General features: G+C 37.7%; 6 protein-coding genes across 7 annotated transcripts; 3 read left to right on the top strand and 3 right to left on the bottom strand.

The window, feature by feature from the left end:
* Positions 1-4106: 4106 nt before the first annotated feature.
* On the top strand, positions 4107-4911 carry GL218_08933 (uncharacterized protein; the record flags this gene model as incomplete). The annotated part of the gene is made up of 2 exons (XM_033585749.1): positions 4107-4459; positions 4581-4911. The coding sequence occupies 2 exons, from the start codon at positions 4107-4109 to the stop codon at positions 4909-4911; spliced, it is 684 nt and encodes a 227-aa protein (XP_033440026.1).
* Positions 4912-5241: 330 nt separating this feature from the next.
* GL218_08932 (Nucleoporin nup45) lies at positions 5242-6708 on the bottom strand (the record flags this gene model as incomplete). Its single annotated transcript, XM_033585748.1, has 2 exons — positions 5242-6088; positions 6143-6708. 2 exons carry the CDS (start codon positions 6706-6708, stop codon positions 5242-5244), a joined length of 1413 nt encoding a protein of 470 aa, XP_033440025.1.
* Positions 6709-8626: 1918 nt separating this feature from the next.
* GL218_08931 (Pre-mRNA polyadenylation factor FIP1) lies at positions 8627-9758 on the top strand (the record flags this gene model as incomplete). Of its 2 annotated transcripts, none has more annotated exons than XM_033585746.1 (3): positions 8627-8883; positions 8936-9147; positions 9217-9758. In XM_033585746.1, the coding sequence occupies 3 exons, from the start codon at positions 8627-8629 to the stop codon at positions 9756-9758; spliced, it is 1011 nt and encodes a 336-aa protein (XP_033440023.1). The 2 variants fall into 2 exon arrangements, with proteins under 2 accessions (XP_033440023.1, XP_033440024.1); XM_033585747.1 differs by having other exon boundaries at positions 9208-9758.
* A 1766-nt stretch (positions 9759-11524) lies between these two features.
* GL218_08930 (Protein FAM50 like protein) lies at positions 11525-12667 on the bottom strand (the record flags this gene model as incomplete). Its single annotated transcript, XM_033585745.1, has 2 exons — positions 11525-11854; positions 11945-12667. 2 exons carry the CDS (start codon positions 12665-12667, stop codon positions 11525-11527), a joined length of 1053 nt encoding a protein of 350 aa, XP_033440022.1.
* A 443-nt stretch (positions 12668-13110) lies between these two features.
* On the bottom strand, positions 13111-15072 carry GL218_08929 (Carboxypeptidase S1 like protein A; the record flags this gene model as incomplete). The annotated part of the gene is made up of 2 exons (XM_033585744.1): positions 13111-14862; positions 14959-15072. 2 exons carry the CDS (start codon positions 15070-15072, stop codon positions 13111-13113), a joined length of 1866 nt encoding a protein of 621 aa, XP_033440114.1.
* Positions 15073-16537: 1465 nt separating this feature from the next.
* On the top strand, positions 16538-17965 carry GL218_08928 (Phosphatidylserine decarboxylase proenzyme 3; the record flags this gene model as incomplete). The annotated part of the gene is made up of 1 exon (XM_033585743.1): positions 16538-17965. The coding sequence occupies one exon, from the start codon at positions 16538-16540 to the stop codon at positions 17963-17965; it is 1428 nt and encodes a 475-aa protein (XP_033440115.1).
* Between the last annotated feature and the right edge of the window lie 3630 nt (positions 17966-21595).

The following is a 21595-nucleotide window of genomic DNA, read 5'->3' as shown; positions in this document are numbered from 1 at the left end:
GGGCCGCCTCGCCGTCGCCGAAACGTAGAATAGGGGCTTAGATTATGCCTAGTATCAGAGATCCACCATCACAGAGCGAAACTGGATATCAGAAAGCTCAAGCGAAAACAAGTAATAGAACTGCCGTAGACATTACGCCAAAGTGTATATAAGTACCCTCCCATTTACGGTTACAACACCAGCTCTATCCGGTTTGTTCTATAAATTACCAATACACCAGCCTACGTACATACGCACGCATACGCACACACACACACATATATATATATATGCCTACCTCATATCACTTACACTATTCTACGTTCGGGATATCCGGGCGGCGGATAGTCCGAAGCGGAGATGGTTCGATGACTAGGTGACACTTACATAGCTGCAGTGCCATGTGCGCGCAATCATGGTCATCCCTATCCTATTTGGTTGTCCTCTAATGTCGGCACCGGACTCGTTTGGTGCATTTTCCGTCCGACCTTACATACAGACCTTACCTTCCTCGTTGCCATACGGATACAGTACGAGATCATGCGACACCGATTGCGCGTAATCTTAGAGAACTAATACTAGGATTTTATACATGCGTCCACCCCGATGCTTAAGGAAGTGCCAAGTCAAATACTTCCGACAATGTCATCCTACAATACCGTTCCCTGCCCAGTATTCACTACTGCCGAACCCCCTCAGGCAGATGACCAGCTTAAACATTTCGCCTACTTGTTACTTGACCTACTCAACTTTCGGTTCTTCTATCCCTGTTGCTCCATAAAGAGATCAGTAGACTCGCACTGCCCCCAAAAACAAAAGTGACAAAATAGTATAACCTCTCATCATAGAGCATAAAAGCTGTATGGCGCCTCGTCAATCCAAAGCCCCCAAAGATAAGTATGTATACCTGTACATACGTACCGACATGTAGGGCCGAAAATCGCAGGCTTCTATGGGAATTCGATAGATTCGATAGATTCCTATGGTCCTTTTCCGTCCATTTTCTCCACCCGTACCTTCAATCCTCCCGGAGGTGGTGGAACCGCCGATTTTCCGATAGCTTTCCTTGGGCGTTATGGCACTTCAAGTGGACCATACCATTGAATCTATACCGGCGCAGGTTCGAATGTACAAGGCAATTCAATGTATCACGAATACGCCAATCGCCACCTGCCATCCTAAATATAGACAATGTGCATATGTGTTCTGGGGATTACTAGTGAAGAAAAGGATGAAGCTCGTAAGCTCGCTTCACCATGCGTGAGATGTGAGATTCATGTTGTAAGATGGCGGCCTCTCTCCATACCTATACCTAAGTCACGTATTGAGTGGATGTTAACTAAGATCTATTATTCTAACCTATTATTCTATGCGGCGACCGAAACCGCGTAACGCCGTCAGCCTACTCCGATGTCTGAATATAAGTGTAGCCGGCGCGCATTAGCACATTTTTTAGTCCGAATACATATCAGAGGAGGTATTAATACTACCTCCTTTGCGGAGGGGTAATCAAGCATTTTCTATATTTTTCAAAAAACTATTGATACATTCAACCATGGTACCGGGTTAGATCGGTTATCATTGCCCGTCCGCCGGAATATCCAACGAAATGATATTCTGGTATTCGTAGCAGAATTGTGTACCATATCTAAGATATTTTCATGTACCTATGTAAGTATGATGATGATAGGCTGCATTAGGTGTCCACTTACAATTTAGCCTCCGCGCCTCCTATGATGCTGTAATGTTCTCTCCAAAGTCAGCAACTGGCGTCATATTTTCGGCCGCAACGGATTAAAAGGGGGCGGGCCGGATCCTTTATCCTGAAATTATCTACGCCCCTAGTCAGCCCGTCCATCCGCACGCATTGTACCGCAAGCCGGACTTACTACTGTAAATAATTCATTCGCACACAATTTAGACCGACAAAAAAAGGGGGGGTCAGGATTAGGGATTATTACCTACCTAATATTACGATCAAGATTTGAAAAGATTTAAAATACGGTCGACCGGATAGACTACCTCAACATCAAACGTAATGTACAAGACTTTTCGGCCGAGTCTTGTACGTATCCATCATGTAATATGTCAGTTATGTACACGACATGTAGGTACTTGGGTACATAGATGTATTACCTATCGTCCGCAACATTGTTAAGAGCACAGAAGAAGAGCACAGAAGCGTTGGAAACTAATCCCGATCTACACGGAGACCATTGATTTGGGTAAAGAGAAATTGAATGTTTGTGCAACAAGTCCACTCAAATCTAGGCGGTATCTAGGCGTCCCCGCAGTACATATGCGCTTTACCGAATGCTAGCTTATTCAGGTACATGTACTTATCTCTTCTATGCGTGCGTTACACTTAGAAAGTACTGATGACAAAATGTCCGTATTCATCCCGGTGATGGGCTGACCGCACGGAAGTTGCAGCTGATCCGATCTATCCCGTTAGGTTAATTAAGTAGGTACATACCTAAGGTAAGTACCTCAACTTCTCCATACATAGGTACATATAACCTCCTCTACTGTCTGCTGATAGTCACGTGTTATATTCAAATGGACAAAGACGGTGTTAGATAAGACTATTCACCATGCATCGCCATAGATCGGCATACATTCATTATTACACGTGCCAGATAGATAATAGGGTAGATACTCGTCTGACCTCTTCGGAGCAGCTCGATCGTACATACAATAAAACATTCATTCCCACTGTATCCAAGCAGTATGCTGCAAGTTTACATCCTAAGCCATAGGTACATAACCTTGATTCTAAATGAAATACTCATATAATTGGCTATATTGTTAGCTAATATTGAGTTTTTATATGACTTGGTTGTTACAAAGAGGCTAGTTATACCGCCCCCCATTCTTAGGAGGGAATATGTCAATACAGCCACCAATACACTCCTACACTATGTAGTAGATATGCCACTATTCCTTACCATGTGCTACCGAGGTCCTGACAGAGGCATACAGTGATTCATATTTATAATGGGTAATAGCGACGTGAATTAGCAGCCTCCAATGTAAAATGACATAAAATCACAAAACCAAGATGCTAAAGGAGGGCATAGTCAATGTCTAATACTAGAAGGGAAAACAATCCTACTTACAGCTACAAGGTATCGTTAGAATTTTCTCGTATCCTTATGCTTGGTCCAACATGGCCATTGTTGCACTGTTGATTCTAAATATCATTATATCAGAATGACCAAGATAGGACTATGTAGTCACGATCATCGTTTGCTATTTCACTCATATGGCAGGTTACCCAAACCATCATAAATAAGGTGGAGCCAGAAGACACGTAGATGGGTAACTTTCTTATTTCACAATTCTAAACTTGAGTACCTATGAGAGCCTGTCGCTATGTATACTTTGTTTTAGATGTCCTATATAGAGTCCTAACATTTGCCACTTATTCTCATTAGAATATTAGCATTTAAGTCGTCCTGTTTACCCCATGTAATTGGAAACTTATCGCTTGTTTGAGTAAGGAATTATTTTATAAGAGACTTTGTTAACAACGAAGTGGCTTATGCGGACTTAAATACTGTACTGGGGAATTAACTGAATGTTAAAGCGAATTAAATCGCAGCTGCAACAATCTTTAGGTTATTACGAGAAGGATATTAGAAGGCCTATTACCAACCGAGTATTAGTCTTCAGTCCAACTACAATTTGTTTTATAATTTGAACTACAGTTAGTGATGTGTGTAATATGCGTATATTTCTGCTCGTAGTCATAATAGTCGTGGGCGAGAAGAGGGTTGCGAATATAGCAAACATATAAAAATTACCGTACGGACATCATCATCTCACTTACATGGTGGCGTATCATAGAAATGCAAGTTGGTGGCTGCGACGCTTACTGCTCAAGCCAGTCCCCAAACTTGGCCACTTTGCCGAGCCTGCATGTCTTATTAACTGAGCGGCTACCCCGCGACCCCAACCTCCGTTAGGTCTTCCTATTCTGATCTCATACACCATGAGCTATCTAATTGCTGATAGTGAGGAAGAAACAGGAAGAAAAAAAGAGTTATATTCACTTCGACGATCTTGTAAGAGTATAATATTAATCACTGCTTCGGCCCTGTGCTACACTCACTCGCTTCAACCCAATGGAGTACCAGCCAGCGCCGTCGCCATCATACCCAGCACCGCCCTCAACCTCAGCTCCAGTGCCTCCAGGTCCACCTCCATTGCAGCCAGACCCTAGGTTTGAGCAGCCAGTCTCTACTCCTTTCGCAGGCACGGATTTGCAATCGATAAGAACTGCCTGCGAGTACTCATTGGGCGAGTATATCTCGCTGCACAAAAGACGACGGTATGACGACCCGGCTAGCGAACGTCGTTTTCAAGCTCAGCAGAGCATTATAATGAGCGACTTACAACTGTTGCGGAGCGAGGTATCGGATTTAGCTAAGGCGGCCGAGGCCCATAGATGGCGACGATGGCTTTTGGGTGGTCTAGTGTAAGTTTCTAGCATACGGGAGATTGCATTTTGGAATTTGTTCCTCTCCCTTATTTACCCCCTCCCGCGATATCACACATAAACCAGCCGTCTATTCCCATAGTTTCTTATACCCGTATAGGGCGTCTTTCGTCCCCGCCATCCGTAAGGTTTTCCGCCGTTCGTCGAAAGACAAAGAATCTAACGACACCGAGTATGCCTTCAAGAGAAGCAAAGGTCTCATTTCTCGCATTTTGGATTCTGTTCATGGCAAGGGCAAGTTTGCCTCGATAGCCTTCTTTGTATTGGCCATCCTGTACGTATTTCAGAGCGAGGTATCGATGCGCGTAGCAAGAACGGTATCCAAACGCTTAAAACGGCTCATGGCCAAGATCGAAAGGGGAGATCAGGGTCTTGGGGAAGACGACGTGAAACTCCTCAAGGGCTGGCGTTGGCGTGTGCTATTATGGTAGTAGTTTGATAACGGAGGTTGGGTTTCATCGAGTCTTTCTATGCTGTACTGCACCTCTTGTATCTAAATGTAAAAATGCCCCCTGTTTAATCATAATACTATAAATACACCAATAAGTGCTATCGTATTTAGCCCTGATCATATGGAGAAGTACCAGCACTGAGTCTTACAGTGTAGTTGCAATTGATCCGTATCATGGGAGATTCTATCCAGAGGATATACACATGCACAGATATGTTATCTAGGTAGCTATATCATCGGGCTATATTGTCAAGTTTCCATTTGGGTATCTAAACTACCTAATACACAGCCTCACGAAACATTATGCTACTTAGTACACACCATTGCGATCACCATCGTTGCTGATGAAGTTCCCCAGTTGCAACTGGGTCATGTCTTCTCTCGCGCTTGCGACATCGCTAGCCACCTTCAGAATACCCTGCTGCAACTCTCTAAGCACAGCACTGAGCTCTTGGGCCTTCTCGTTGGGACCAGATGACGCCCCAGTCTTGTTAGCCATCATCTTCTGCAACTGCTCCACCATGTTGTCGGAAACGCCGTGCATATGCATCTCAATCTCAGTCATGTTCTGGTCATATCTCTTTACTTGATCTTCCATATCATCTGCCGCCTTAGAGAAAAAGCTGACCAGGTCTTGTCCATCCGCCTCGGTATTTGCCGTGCCTGCTGACTGTTGCCTAGGGGACCATATCCCGGCCGTGTGATACTGTTCAGGCAGCTTCAAGTTATCGATAGCTCGGAAACTTAGTCGGGCGTGATCTACATCTTGAGCAACTAGGCCGCGAGATGCCTCGATAGCCTGGGCAGCCGATGCTAATGCACTATGTGCACTCTCGTACTTTTTGGCGACAAAACTAACGTCGTTGGGGATACTCTCAAGCATCTCCTTATGGCCGGGCATGAATGAATCTACCTCGTCCTTATATTGCATTTGTCTCTGGATCAACATATCGACAGTCTCTATCTTCTTCTGTAGGTCCTCCTGGAGGTCGTTAAATCGTGTAGTACCCTTAAGGTTGCTTACGTCGATACGCACACCGGGAACTGTCTGCTGAGTTGATGATTGGCCCATGGTTAGGCCAAGGCCGAGTGAACTGCCTAGGCCCAAGCCAGGTTGCTGCGGTTGAGATTGAGTCGGCTGGCTAAGAGTGCTCCCACTGTGGATCGAGTTAGCGAAATGGTTGTAGGGAAGTTGGGTTGGTTGAACTTACAAGGGACTGGGTTTCTGCTGGGCTGGGACTGCCTGGCTAAATAATGCCCCCACATTGCTTGCCGCTGGTTGTGGAGGCTTTAAAGAACTACCGAAGAGGGTTCCAGAAGCCCCAGTCCCCGTAGACGTCGCCTGGGCGGTCGTGCTACCACCAAACAGCCCGATGGCGGGTTGAGTCTGAGTCTGCGTTTGCGGCTGGGTCTGGGCAGACTGTAAGCTTCCGAAAAGTCCTCCTCCCTGTTGCGGTTGCGCCTGAGTAGTCTGCGAGCTCCCGAAAAGCCCCCCTCCCTGCTGTGGTTGCGTTGTAGTAGTATTCGCTGTTCCGAATAGACTTGGGCCTCCCTGTGACGGCTGGGATGGAGTAGCGGAAGATGATGAAAAGAGACCACCGGATTGAGGCTGAGTGGTAGTGGTGGAAGAAGAAGTGGTAGGATTACCAAATAAAGATGGTTTAGGTGTAGTTGATGTATTGCCGAAAAGGCTTCCACCAGGAGCGGGAGGCTGAGTGCTACTCGATCCACTTTGTTCGGCGCCGTGTGTCAGCTTTATGACCCAGTCGGGAGGCATTGCAGCAGTTTCGTTTCGTTTCGCTACATAAGGATTGGAGAGGGATGATGGGGTTGTAGGAGAATAGATGCTAGACTCACAACAAGTTCGCGGACGACGTGTTGATAGACAGGCCGCCAGGGCCACTCGCTGATCTGGACAGAGCCATGATTCCCTGGGCGTGGAATGTTAGAATTTTATTTTTAACTATGTACTTGAGTTAGTACATGATTGATACTTGTGTTTTTCGTTTGTTTGTCTGAGATGTACCTTAGCTTACATGCCCAACAAAGGGAACTTGAGGATGTAAGCAGGGGGAGGAATGTAAGGCGGGTATGAGGTGTGAGGTAGGTTAAGTAATATAAAGTTATCAAATGTTTTTTTTTTACCTTTTTTAATAGAGCTGTAGGTGCGGTCGCGTTACCAGCCAGCTAGCGCGCCTTATGTTCCCCCCGATGGTACATGATTTGCTAGGATCTGTACTCCGTACGGTTGACCAGACAGGGTACTGTGCCAAAATGAAAAAAATATGGAAATTAAGCCTAAACGGGTAGTTAAGCACGGGTTTATCCAATTAGCTTGGTACTTTACACTTTAAAGTGGGAAAAAAGCTTATTTTATTTAAGTACATATTTTATTATTTTATACGTAATATATATAATTATATTTAAAAATTTTATATTTATATTTATATTTATATAAATTTAAAAATAATTTTATAAATATTAATTTAAAAATAACATAATATATATTGTTAAATAATTTAAATTAATGCGAAAATAATGATATTAATTATAATATTATATAATATAAATTAAATATTATATGATTTATTTAATAATATTATGTTAAAAATTATTTTAATAAAAAACATCACGTGATTATTTTAAAAGTAATTATGTAATGTATATAACGTAACGTTAAATAAAGTTATTTAATTAAATATAATTAATAAATATTTTTACATATAAATATATATATAAAATATAAAACATTAATAAAAAAATTAATTTTTTATATGTTACACGTAATTTTTTTAATTTTATTAAAAAATTTAAAATAAAATAAACATAATTATATAAATTTAAATAACTTTATTATTACTTAATTTTAAATAATATAATTATTATTAATAAATAATTATAATAAATGTAAAAATAATAATTTAAAACGCATGTTATTTAATAATTTAAATTACATGTTATTTAAATTTTTATAAAAATAAAATATAATTAAATTATGTTATTTTATAAACACGTGATATTTTTTAATAAAACAATTTTTAATATAATATTATAATTTATTAAATAAATCATATAATATTTAATTTATATCATTTAATATTATAATTAATATCATTATTTTCGCATTAATTTAAATTATTTAACGATATATATCATGTTATTTTAAAATTAATATTTATAAAATTATTTTTAAATTTATATGTGTATATAAAAATGGGTATATGGGTATGTATACGTTTGTTTTTGATTAATTGAATATTTATATTATAAAAATAACCGTATGAGGCTTAAAAGTATATATCAAATTGTGGTCCGTGACCTTTTACCAACTTTAGTCTAATGCGCGATCTTTTTTTTCATTTTGGCACAGTACCCTGTCTGGTCAACCGTACTCCGGATTACATGTACACTACTAATACTAAGCTAGGCATGTACCTAACAAAGCCTGGCCATAGCTCCGTTGCAGCCGCAATCGCCTCCCGCCTTATTCTGTAAGTTCCTTGTCTTCTCTCCCTAGCTCAAGGTTGAACCAATTGAAACCCAATTGAACCTATCCACCTGTAGTCACTTATATCTTAAACCCTTACCATCTAAACCTTCATTTCTTATGAGCATTGGCGTTGTATCCATCCAACTTTCTAGCATCGAAATTTTAACCTATTACCTAGTACGACCTTTATACATCTAGAAACAAAATGGATATTGACGACGACGATGATTTCTATGCTCCCGACGAGCCCACGACTCAAAATGACCCGTCTAACACTACCGATTCTCATACTGCGGCTACATCTGTCCAGCCCCAACCCCAACCCACACAACAACAACAACAAGACGAGGAGGATTTAGAGGAAGGAGAAGAGGAAGATGAAGGTGCTGATATGGACGAGGATGATTCGGACATAGATATAATCACGGAACGGAAAGATGGCACAAATGCGCCTCCTCCTACGTTAGTACCACCTAACTTCCCCTTCGTCTGTATCTACTCACATATTCTATAGTCAGTCGCGATATAGCGACATACGAAACATACCTCAAAGATCAGCATCAAGCGATACGAGCAAGCCTGCTACTGTTAAGAAGGAAGATGCACCAACGCGGTCCACCTCAGGCCATGACTTACCCGCAGTTTCCACATCCAAAGTTGATGTAAATGCGATACCTGTGTACAAACCAGTAGGAAAGCCTATCACCCAGATCAACATTGACGAAGGTTCGTCGCATATCGCCTCCTCCCAATTCACCGATTACTGCTAACATAGGTACATTCAAGATCTGCCAGATAATGACAAGCCTTGGAGGAAACCCGGTACAGACCTGAGCGACTATTTCAACTACGGCTTCGACGAATTCACCTGGGCCTTATATGCTGCCAAGCAAGATAATGTCCGCAGCGAGTACAGCTCGGACGCTATCGCCCAGAATAACAAGAAGATGCTAGAAGATATGCAGATGATGATGATGGGAGGTATGCCTGGGATGAGCAGTGCAGGCGCAGGTGCCGGTATGGCAAACATGCCCGGAATGGATGGAATACCTCCCGAGATGCAAGCCATGATGCAGCAAATGATGGCTTCCGGTCTTGACCCGAGCCAAATGGATGCATCTACTATGTCTGCCATGTTCTCGGGTATGCAGAATGCCGGGGCCAGCGCCGCTGGAGGGCAGGGCAACCAAAACCAGAACTTCGGGGGACCTGGCCAAGGATTTGGCGGTGCTCAAGGCCAAAATTTTAGCTATGAACAGGGCATGAGCCGTGGTGGGGGTGGGGGCACTGGCGGGTTTGGCGGGCGTGGTCGTGGCGGCGGACGTAGGAATTGGTAAAGTCGGCCAAGTTTTCTCCTGTGTATTCTTATACTGCTAGATAGCTTTCGGTGAAACGCTGTCGAATGATTACCAGGCCGTGAGGTGAGAGCCTGGATGAACGCGGGATTTCGCGTCGTATTAGGTACCTTAGTCATACCAATCACGATACCCATAGCATTTATAAACTACACTCGGTTTGCTACAGTTCACATTGCTTATTCCATCACATAATTAGAAGAAGATGTTTATAATGACATGATTAACCCAGTTGTCTACCTACAACTTGAAGGTGGCAAAACAACGAATAATAAACGATACCAGTGTCAGCACAATATGTATTTCTATAGCTGATGTACTAGCTAAGAACAAATATAAATCAGAGTTGCGATTCCAACGCCGAAGAGGAGTAACAGGAATTTGGTCCGAAAAGTCGTTAAAAGTCTTCCGGTGCCAGATAACATATTTCCTGACAACCAATTAGCAACCACCTCTCAGCACGTTTCATACATCCTCCCCTGACCCGAGATCTGCGGGCCTAGAATTCCACTTTCCAGAGAAGAGTAGAGTTTTTGGGCTTTTCGAGCTTGTTAATCCTATTGATGCGCCTCGTGAGTCTAAGTGGCGATGCGGAAGCTATATACACTAGTAGAACTTCGCTTGTACGAAACACGGCGCTCTGCTAAGCAAGCCACACCATATGTACGAGATGCCTTTAGTTTACATTCAACTTTGCTTTTCCCACTTTGATGGCTTGGGTATGGCCAACGGACAAGTGCACGTGGGTACACGATTGCACAATTTAGGAGCGGGACATATTATACAATTTTTTTTCTAATCCATGCCGCTTTAGGGATAATTTCTACTAAGACTACGCGGGGTGCCGTTACAGTTATACAAGTTGAGTAGAGTCTCGTGAAGGGTGTCGACCGCGCGATATGCTGAATAGAAACCAGCATCTAGAATTTGTTCCTAGCCCAAGTGTTTGGCAATGGTATATACATGTGGTTGCCAGTTGGCTGCATCGCATCCTATTCCCTTTCCCCTGCGTCCTTCGGTTTGACCTTATGTGAAATATACATTTCTTGAGCCGCTGTATTATATTAGACGGCCGATACCCCGCGATTGAGCATTTGTCTTGTTGGGGTCAGCATAGATACGCAGTCTGCTAGGAGTTGGATGGAATAACCGGCATAATGGAACTCTCCAAGGTCGCCATCATCACCGCACCAACCAAGGAGCCCCGAGCAGTGACCAACCCGAGTTCTAGCATAATTGCAATATTTGTGCCCACTGTAGTGGTCCTTCTCCGATGCCAGCGAATCCTTACCGCAGCATCCCTATTTCTTCATAAGAAAGTCAGCCGGTTCGCCCGGCAACTCTCTCAAGTACTCCGAATTTTCGCTAGCCAAGTGCGTTCGACTTCAAATATTTTTCAATACCATGCGGCGATCCTAGGAAGAACGATATGGAAGACGAAGTCTATCCAGCGTCTGAGGAAGAAGATTTTTTTCGAGCTCGTCACGTTGATGCTTGGCTCTTGTGGCAACTCGCTGTGCCTACTTCTATTCTGGCCCGGATGGTGGTTCCTAGGAATAACCTGGCTGACCATTCGATGGCTAACAGGCTAGTCATTTTCGTATCGTAAGTGGACTCCAGCAACCAACCGCAATCCAACCCGCCTAACAAGCTGAGTAGACCAAGAAATACATTTCAGCCTTAACTTAAAGTACCATATAGGGAGATAGGATCGGGTCGCCAATCAGTTAGTAATGCATGCGTTGTATTCATGAATAAAAGAAAGCATTTCCGCCAAGGTCGCGCCTTACTTCCTTCTGATAGTCCTTCTCCGGGTCGAACTCTTGCCAAACGCTGGCAGGATAGATGTGTTTATTCCGCTCATACCATCTCCGGTCGACAACCTTAGTGAAGGTTGGGTCGTCTGAAGCTCCCTCCAGGCTACTTACGACCGGCTGCGTGTTGGCTGATTTAACGGCTTGTTCATCTACGGGACGCTTAGGAAGTGCTGGTCCCGAGACTTCGGACACGTAGTCAAAGAGGAACTTGCCAGTGGGGCCAGCAGTTTTGTTCATGATGAAGAAAAGGAAGTCGTAGTGCTACAGATTAGTTAGCGATCCGTATCGTCTCATTACTCTTATAGGGATATCAAGTGAAAGTAATGAAAAAAATAATAGAAAAAAACTTACGTGGGGGACAATAATGTTCCCTCGAACCATCATAAGATCGTCAACTCCAACACGTGCCCATTCTCTCCTAGCATTGGCCTTTTCACCAACGCCGAGGTCAGCGCCAACCTTTCTACTCTTATCCAGAAATACCCATATAAAGTCACCCTTCTTGACACGTACAACACCTCCCGGAATATCAGTCCCATCATAGAACACAAATGGTATAGCGATCTCGGTCAATTTTACAGCCTCCTGTCGTATTAAAAACTCTCGCCGTAAGGTTTCTCTTTCAGCCGCTTCACGACGGAGAGCAGCTTTAGTTACCGCGCGCGGAACAACAGATACTGATGAATTGGCCTTGAATTTGAGTTTCTTCTCTCCGGACTCTTCTCCATCTTTAGGCTCGTCTCCTCCTCGACCACTATTCTCATCGCCTTCATTCTCATCATCGTCATCGGCAAATGAGAGCTTAGCGCCACGTCCTTTGGCAACCTTCTTCTCCTTCTTCTTTTTCTTTCGGGGATTCGAAATGTCGATGCTGTCGTCTGGAGTACCGGTGCGCGAACGTTCAGGTGTGTCTAGAGGTGTACCAGTAGCGATGGCGTCTCGTACCTCACGCTCCTGCTGCTCGATGACTTCGGCGCGTCGTTTGCGGAAGTCAGATAGAGCGACTAAGCCAACGGTATGGGTTGACAGGCGCTGTTGTGTGGTTTTATTTTGGGATGTGAAACGAGAGGTCATGATGTAAAAGTTGCAGAAGTGACAAAATTTAGAAAATAAGAAGTTAATGCTTTGATGCTAGGCGCATGTTACGTTAGGTACCTAGGTACATAATATTGATCGTCTAATGTACCCCACCCTTGATTTGCGAGAGCCATGCTGCCATGTTAGGTTATTAGAATTACTTCCCCAAGTACCCATGTACATGTACATATTAAAATGGGGGTAGCATCCTTCACTAAAAGCAACCTTAGCCTTTTATAAATTTAAGTTGTTTGATATGTACCTAGGTAACCATTTATTTCTATTTCTATGTATCAACTATCTTAGGGACAAAGGAGGTATGTAGACTTTGGTAACAATTATCTTGATTATTTTGGTCTTACCTTTCCTATTAAATCCCCAGACCATTGACACATCTAAGACAGAACTTCTAGCTATTAGTAGACCAGTCTTCGCTAAGTTCAAAGTTCTTCATGTCCCAACAAAGATGTACCCTCACCTTTTACTCCCATCCTTACAGTACCGAAGCTCACTGGGGGGTCGGGACACAGAGCTGGTGAAGGGGTTGGTGATACTACCACGCCATTGTCTATACTAGCACTCCCGTCTTTTATGGCCTGGATCTGGTTATCTGCGCATGTGGTGCCCATCCCTCTCAAGTAACATGTGACTGAGGGAACGGGAGGCGCTTCAAGGATAACGGTCGAGTTAGGAGGGCCACTCGTCGAGTAGTCCTCGGTTACGACGATACCACCTGTAGCAATGTCCTTTTTTTGCATGGCTCGCCTCATAATTGCGTAGGCCACTTCCGGTTGATATGCGGGGACCATATGCCCAGACTGATAGACACGGGTGAAGGAGAACAAGTTATGTTGACGCACTTGTCCTACCGGCGTGGAACCGGGTAGAATTACGTCGGCGTACCCAGAATTCTTGAATTTGTCGCTCTGCCCGTAGATTACGTTAAGACTAACGCGTTCGCCGCCGATCCAGTTACAAGCATAATCTCGATCACCATTCAGTATGGCTACTTGTATACCTGAGTCTAGGAGCGTGCCGATATCTTCAAGGTAGCCCTTTGGGTCTCTCCTCGTGTAGTCACCTGTGACATTGAATGCCTTTCCAACGGTATTCGATATATCAGTGTAGTTGACAGGCACACCCAGCTTGTTGCGTATATCATAATTGGCGAGGTAGTCCAGATATTCATTTCCGGGGAATGCGTCCAGGTAGCAATGTGCAATGTCATAAAATGCCGACTTCTTGCGGTATAAATAAGGACCCTCTACATTATTTTGGCAGAAATCGCTTGCATCCTCACATGCGTTATTGACTTCGGTATTGTCACCATACATCTCCGGGTCCAAATCTTTCGCGAGACTAAGGCATTTGTTGATTTGGTCTTGGCAGCCTTCTGGTCGCCAGTATGCATCCAACGCACTTGAATATTCCTCGTCGCTAATACCAGAAATATTGTAAGGATTTGCGTGGTGGGCAAACTCAGGGTCGGATGTTTCTTGGACGAGCAGATCAATACATCCATTTATGATGCCAAGCGTTTTGAGGTTAAGAGTCTCAGCATCAGCCAAAGAGCCGTTCTGAATCCGATGGTTTTGCTCGTGGATGAAGGCAGAGAAGCTTGGCCCGTACCGTCCACCGTAAGATTCCGTCCAGATACTGATCGAATTGTCGCTGGTGTCGTACTCTGTGAAATTCTTTACCCACGACTGAAGAAAGTTCCAGAAATGTATGGCTGCAATTTCAGTGGTATTTGCAGTCGACTTGACATTTTGACTGCTAAAATTACCCGGGATAAAAGTGTTATTCCCTGGATCATTGGAGGTCGAAGGGATTATGTTGCCGGTCTCTAGATCAAGAAGGCCGCTAGTAAGAACATCATAACTAAAGCCTGTTTGGACCGGCTGGTCGACATAGAGTACATTGTATTGTCTATTCCAAGACCAGGGGTTTAGTTCCGGCGCAAGATCGCGATTGATGTAACAAGGACCGTTCTCCGTGAAAAGGCCGTACATAGACGAAGCGCCTGGGCCCCCATTCATCCATATAATCAGAGGAGAACTTTGGGGGTCATTCTGGGACTTAAAGTACCAGAAGAATGTATTGATAGGATAGTCCTGTGAAATATTCCTCATATAATTAGGCGGAAATTTCACGTAGCCAGCGTATGAGGCAGCATCACCGCATACGCCTGCCTAGTAGAAAAAAACGAGTTCGTTAACCTAACTATCCTAGGAAATTTGTAATATGATGGAATAGCAGTATTCCAATTACTTATGATAATAACATACTGATACATTTTCCCAGGATATATCAACACTATTGAACCCAATAAGGGCATTCGCGTTTTGCTGCGCTCTGGCAAATAAGCCAAGGTATAATGCAATACTAGTCCATAAATACATATTTCAGTATAGAAGAGCGTTTAGTTGGGTATATTAGTCTGGTTTTATAGTATAACTCATCTATTCATTTTGTCAAAGGAGACTATACGCTACTCTTTATACCTATCAAGAAAAGCGAACAAGCAGATAAAGTCCCGTTTTCCTACCCGATTGTATATATTTCCTCACCTTAGCATATTACATGCCAGTGGCTGATTATACTGCGGAGCTACAGTGAAATAGATGAATTATCATGGCATTGTCGCTACCTCGGGTAGTAAGACATACTTTTCCGCCTTTTTGCTTCTTTTTCACTAATGCGAGATATCATGTTTAATCTGGCTTCGTGCATATACGATATTGAAATGTTTTCGATCTTGACTTGTACAGTAATTTCTGTTCATCGAAGACTTAGGCCGATCTCTATTTGCTCTACGGTACTGAAAAGTCTAGCCAAGGCGGTAGAGGTTCGCCATGAGTGTCTACACCACCATGCAGTAAGCCGTTTATGAAGTCATCGTGACTAGTAATATATTTCGTTTTCGTTCACTCACGTCAGAGCTTACACCGGTATCAAACTTCCCCTCATCCCGGAACTGACATTGCATTTTTTTACCACAACGGATCACCCTACGCCATAATTGGGCGTCGCGGGGATCCGAACCGCATAATATTGGTAGTACAGGGGCTGTTATTGTCAAACAACGTTGTTGTGGTAAGCTGGATCGAAGAACAATCCGCCGGGGAAGCTAAATGAACGGATATCGCACAACCAATCCACTGACACAGTCCTTTGCCGTGACTTGTGGCGCATTTGGAGATAATTAACTATCCTGACACAGCATAATAAAACTTTTGTAGTATTTCAGCTATACTCGGACCATAGATCATAGACAAAAAGGGACAAAGTTTGGTTACACAGATCGGTATAGGTGTATGAGGATGGGTTACATTCAATACAGTGTTACTTGACACTGAAAGATCTAGATGCCTCGAATGAGTAACTATAGCTATTGAATATGATTAAAATTAATATATCATACATACACTGATCAGAGTATGAGTTATCTTGAGATATTACTATAGGAGTGAAGTTAACATGCTGATAGCTGTAGGTATCATCAGCAACACCTTCAATGTCGATCATTTAATCCATATGCAACCTTTCACATGCCTGATTCTGCCAACGTCGTACAGCAATGCACATCAGACTTGTCTTTCCCGGCCTCCTTCAGCTTCTTACGTCTCACTCTTGGCTTTAGGTAGTGCATGATACAGTGTGTGAAGGAAAGGATGACTCGTATAGGAAAGCAAGTTTAGTGTGGTCGCTGGGTATAAATTTGAGCCTACACGCATCTCAAAGAGTGCCAGTATCAGGCAAATTTCATCGTACACTACGAACTTCTAAGAATCATTCGCCACTATCTATTCGACTAGGTTGTTTGATATAACTTCCTTTCTTGAACGAATCAACAACTACCTAACTATGGCAGCCACGACTCCAACTACGAAGAGCATTGGCAGCGTTGGCGGCTGGTTGCCCCCCAACTCTAATGTCATGCTTGACTGGGTCAGAAAACTCGTCAAGAGAGTAGACGATGCTCGTAAAACGCCGTATCGTGGCAGGCCTGGTGATTCATCTTATCCTCCGGAAGTAAAAGAGCTCCAGGATTTGATTGAAAGTACTGTGGAGCTTCGTATGTTGGCGTCAGCTATGTTTGACGAGGTTCCCAATAAGCCTCCTTATAACGGCGATCCGAAAGGGACCAAGACAATTCACAGCTATCGACAAATGCTTGACACCATGAGCTTTATCATGGTCAATATTGCTCCGGAGTGGAACCAGGATGGCTACGACAGTGGCTTGATTGGCTTCCCGTTCAACGCCATCCTAGATTGGCCCATGGCTACTCCTAGTGGATATGCGTTCTTTCTCAGAGCAAATGTGAACGAAAAATTCAAGAACATCCTTAATACCTGGAAGACAAATATCCTTGTGAACGAGGTCTCCAGGGATTTGGTTCTAACTAAGGAGCCCAATGGATGGTTCTGCGAACAGGCATTGGAAGTCCTTACGAGGGATAGCAACCCCACGAGAGAGTCAGATCCTATACCATTTGACGTACTCTTCAAATGCGACAAGGCAGACCCCCACTACGGATTTGCTTCGTGGGATGATTTCTTCACCAGAAGCTTTAGGAACATGGATGGGGACAGACCTGTTGAGGAAAAGGAAGATGAATATTGGGTCGTGACATCGTGCGAGTCTAAGCTGTTTTCTATGCAGAGGGACGTGAATGAGCTTGACAGCTTTTGGTTGAAAGGACAACCGTATTCGGTGGCAGAGATGGTAGGGCCAAGCGTCCGACAGGACACTGTAGACAAGTTCGTCCGCGGGACCGTCTATCAGGCTTTCCTCAGTGCTACCTCTTATCATCGTTGGCACTCGCCGGTGAAAGGAAAGGTGGTATATGCTAAAGTCATTGATGGGACTCTATTCTCTGAACCCCCCATCAATGGCTTCTATAACCCAGATGACGATCCCGACCACAAGCCTGACCCCGCCGGTCCCGACTTGTCCCAAGGGTACATTACTCACGTAGCAACACGTGCCGTATACTTCATAGATACAGAAGGTCCCGCTGGTTTGGTCGGCGCTGTCTACGTGGGTATGGCTGATGTATCTACATGCGAGATCGGCAGAAAATTCAAGGGGCTAGAAGAACAGGTCGCGGCCATAAAGGGTGTTGCAGTTGAGAAAGGAGAGGAGATTGGGATGTTTCATCACGGCGGTTCCACTCATTGCCTTCTTTTCGAAAAAGATGTCAAATTATCGTTTGTATTTGAACCGTTCCCAGAGATTGCTAACAAAAACTTTCCAATTAGGAGCAAGTTAGCTCAAGTGGGAAAATAAATGTATACCATAGCGGAGGAGGGGGGTTTGGGAGAATGATTCTAAAACTGGAATGATTCCGTGCGGCGGAACGTTTTTGGGTTTTAAGGGCTTTGATTGGTTAGAATCCGGATATAGTGGGCCATATTACCCACTTTTAATATCTTATTTTAAAGAAAGCGTTCCATAACCGTAAAACCATTCCATCCCGTAAAATCGTTCCAATTTTTAAAACTATTTTATTAATAATATAAAATTTTAATAATAAAAATAATAAAAAATAATAAAAAAATAAAAATAAAAATAAAAATATTAAAAAAATAAAATATTAAAAAAAATAATAAATTTTTAAATTTTTTTTTAAAAAAATAAAATGAAAAAAATAAAAATAAAAAATAAAAAAAATTTTCGAAAGGTTTTTTTTTTTAAGTTAAAATTTTATTTTTTCGGATGTAAAAGTTATAAAACTTAAAAACAAGAAAATTTTTACAATGAAATAATTTAATGAAATTAGCTATTTTATTTCATTAGTTTAAACGTTTATACTTTAAACTTTAATTTTAATAATAAAAAATAAATGATTAATCGAAAATTAGTCATTTACTAATTAAATAGTTTACTTTAGTTAAAAAAAACGAAGTTTTCTCTTTTATTTAATATATTAAGTTCTTATAAATTAATAATCTTTACACTTAATAAAAAATAAAAGGTAAAGTTTATGGTTACACGAACGCAAAAGTGGTGGGTTTAAGAACTAATCTTTTTAATTTTTTGACTTTTTTTTTTTTTAACTTCATTTTTTCACGTGAATATCACGTGAAAAGGCAAATCGTTTTATTTTACGGAATCATTTTAATAATAAAATCATTTTACAATATTTGGTAAGCCATTTTTTAATAAAATTGTAATTAATTGATTTTTTTAAAATAAATATATTGATAAATCGAAAATTTACCAATTCATTTATAATTAAATTTAAAATTAATTATATAAATTAATAATTAATTATAATAAATATAACCTACTATAACCTCCTTTTTTTAAAAAAATTAAAAACGTTTTTGTTTTTTTAATCTTTAATTTTTTTCTTTTTTTTTTATTTTTATTTTTTTCTTTTTTTTTTTAATATTTTTTATTAATTAATATTTTTATAATATTATTAAATATAATAATTTAAATTAAAATTAACTTTACCAATAATAATTTTATAAATATAAATTTAATTAAAAATAATTTTTAACTTTTTTTTAAATTTTTAATAAAAGATTTTTACGTTTAATATAATTTATTTAAAATTTTAATAAATTTAATAAAGATATTTATTAATATTATAATTTACTATTTTATTTTTTTATTATTTTCTTTTATTAATTTTTTATTTTTTAATAATTTTATTATTTATTTTTTTAATTTTTTTATTTTATTTTTTATTTTATTTTTTTCTAACCTTTTTTATTAAATATTATTACTAAATTACATTATTTTATTAAACCTATTAAATTTTATTATTTCGTTAAATTTTAAAATAAATTTAATTTTTTTACTAAATTTTAAAATTAATATTTTAATTTTTTATATAATTTTTTTATTTTTTTTTATAAATTTATTTTATTTAAAATTATTAATTTAAATAAATTAATTTTAAACTAAATTTTTAGGTTTTTTTTTAATTTTCCTAAATTTTTTAACAACTTTTATTTTTTTAACTTTTTTAATATTAATTTATTTAATTTTTTTTAATATATTTTATATATTAATAAAAATCTTATAATATTTTAATTAAAATTTAAAAATATTTTTAAATTTTATTAAATTAAATTATATAAAACTAATTTTTATTAAAAAATTCTTTATTTAATTTAATAAAATTCTAAACCCCATCTTATTATCTTTATATATTTTTAAAATTTTAATAATTTTTTATTTTAAAAATTTAAAATTTACTATTTTAACATATTTATAATTATTAACTTTTTTATATATTTATATCTTTATTAAAATTTTTTTAATATTATTCTATAAATTAATTTTTAATAATTATTAATTTTTTTTAATAATTATTAAATATTTTAATATTTTATATAAATTATAATTTTTTTAAAATTTATAATTTAAAATAATTTTTATTTAATAATTTTTATTTAATAATTTTTAATAATTTTTATTTTTTAAATAATAATTTTATTATATATTTTAAATTTATTTTAAATATATTTATAATTATAATTTTTCCAATTTATAATTTTAAATTTTTATTAAAATATAAAAATAACTTTATAAATCTTATTTTTTATATATACTTTATATATTAATTCCTATTATTATTTAATTATTTTAAATAATTATTTATAATCTTAATTTTCTTCCGAAATTTTTTTTACTAAATTTTCCAATTTAATAATATTAATTATTTTAATTTATAATAATTATAAAAAAAATTAAAATAATAAATAAAAAAAAAATAAAAATTATTATATAAAAATATTTTTATAAAAAAAAATTTAAAAAAAAATAAATATAATATAAAAAATTAAAAAAAAAATAATAATTATTTAATAAAAATAATTTTATAAAGAAATTTAAAATAATAAATAAAATTGTAATAATAAATTTAAAAAAAAATAAAAATTATTAAATAAAAATAATTTATTAAATTTATAATAATAAATTTAAAAAAAAATAATAATTATTTAATAAAAATAATTTTATAAAAAAATTTAAAATAATAAATAAAATTATAATAATAAATTTAAAAAAAAATAAAAATTATTAAATAAAAATAATTTTATAAAAAAATTAAAATAATTTTATAAAAAAATTAAAATAATTTTAATAAAATAAAATTATTAAATATTTATTAATTTAATATATTATATTTAACCAATATTTATATTTATAAATTTATTTTAAATATTATCTATATTAATTTCTAATTTTGTAATATTATTATATTATTTAATTTAATTTCTTTATTTTTTTTTATAAATATCTTTACCTTTATTTAAAAAAAAATTTTATTAAATTTTTTTACTAATTTAGTTATATTTTATATAAATAATTTTTATAAATATTATTAATTATTTTTAAAATTATAACCTTTTCATTTTATTAAATATTTTAAAATTAATTTCGATTTTACTTTATTTATTTTTTATTTTATAAAGGTTTATATTTTAAATAATAATAAATTATTTATATTATTATTAATAAAAATTTAATTAAGTTTTAATTTTTTTTTTTAAAAAAAATTTATTTTTTTAAAAATTAATATTAGGTAAATTATTAATATCATCTAATATATTTTCTAATATTATAAAAAATTTAATTTATAAACCAAATTATTTATTTTTTTTATTATTATAAAAAGTTTAATTTTTTATTAAAACTATTTTTTTTTTAATTTTTTAAATAAATAATATTTTTTATATAAACGTAAAAATATTTCTTTATTTATTTTAAATATTTTTAAATTTTTTTTTTAATTATATTATATTTTTACGTTTATTATTATATAATTTATAACTATTTTTATTTTTTATTAATATAATATTTATTAAATTTTAAAATTTAATAATTTTTTAAATATTTTTAATATAAATAATAAAAAATAAATTTTAAATTTAAAAATTATTTTATTTAAAAATTATTTTA

This window comes from Daldinia childiae (assembly GCF_008694065.1).
Source record: "Daldinia childiae strain JS-1345 chromosome Unknown Scaffold15, whole genome shotgun sequence".
Classification (NCBI taxonomy): Eukaryota; Fungi; Ascomycota; class Sordariomycetes; order Xylariales; family Hypoxylaceae; genus Daldinia; species Daldinia childiae.
Note: the sequence above shows the minus strand (reverse complement) of the source record. Positions and strands in the feature narration are given on the sequence as shown.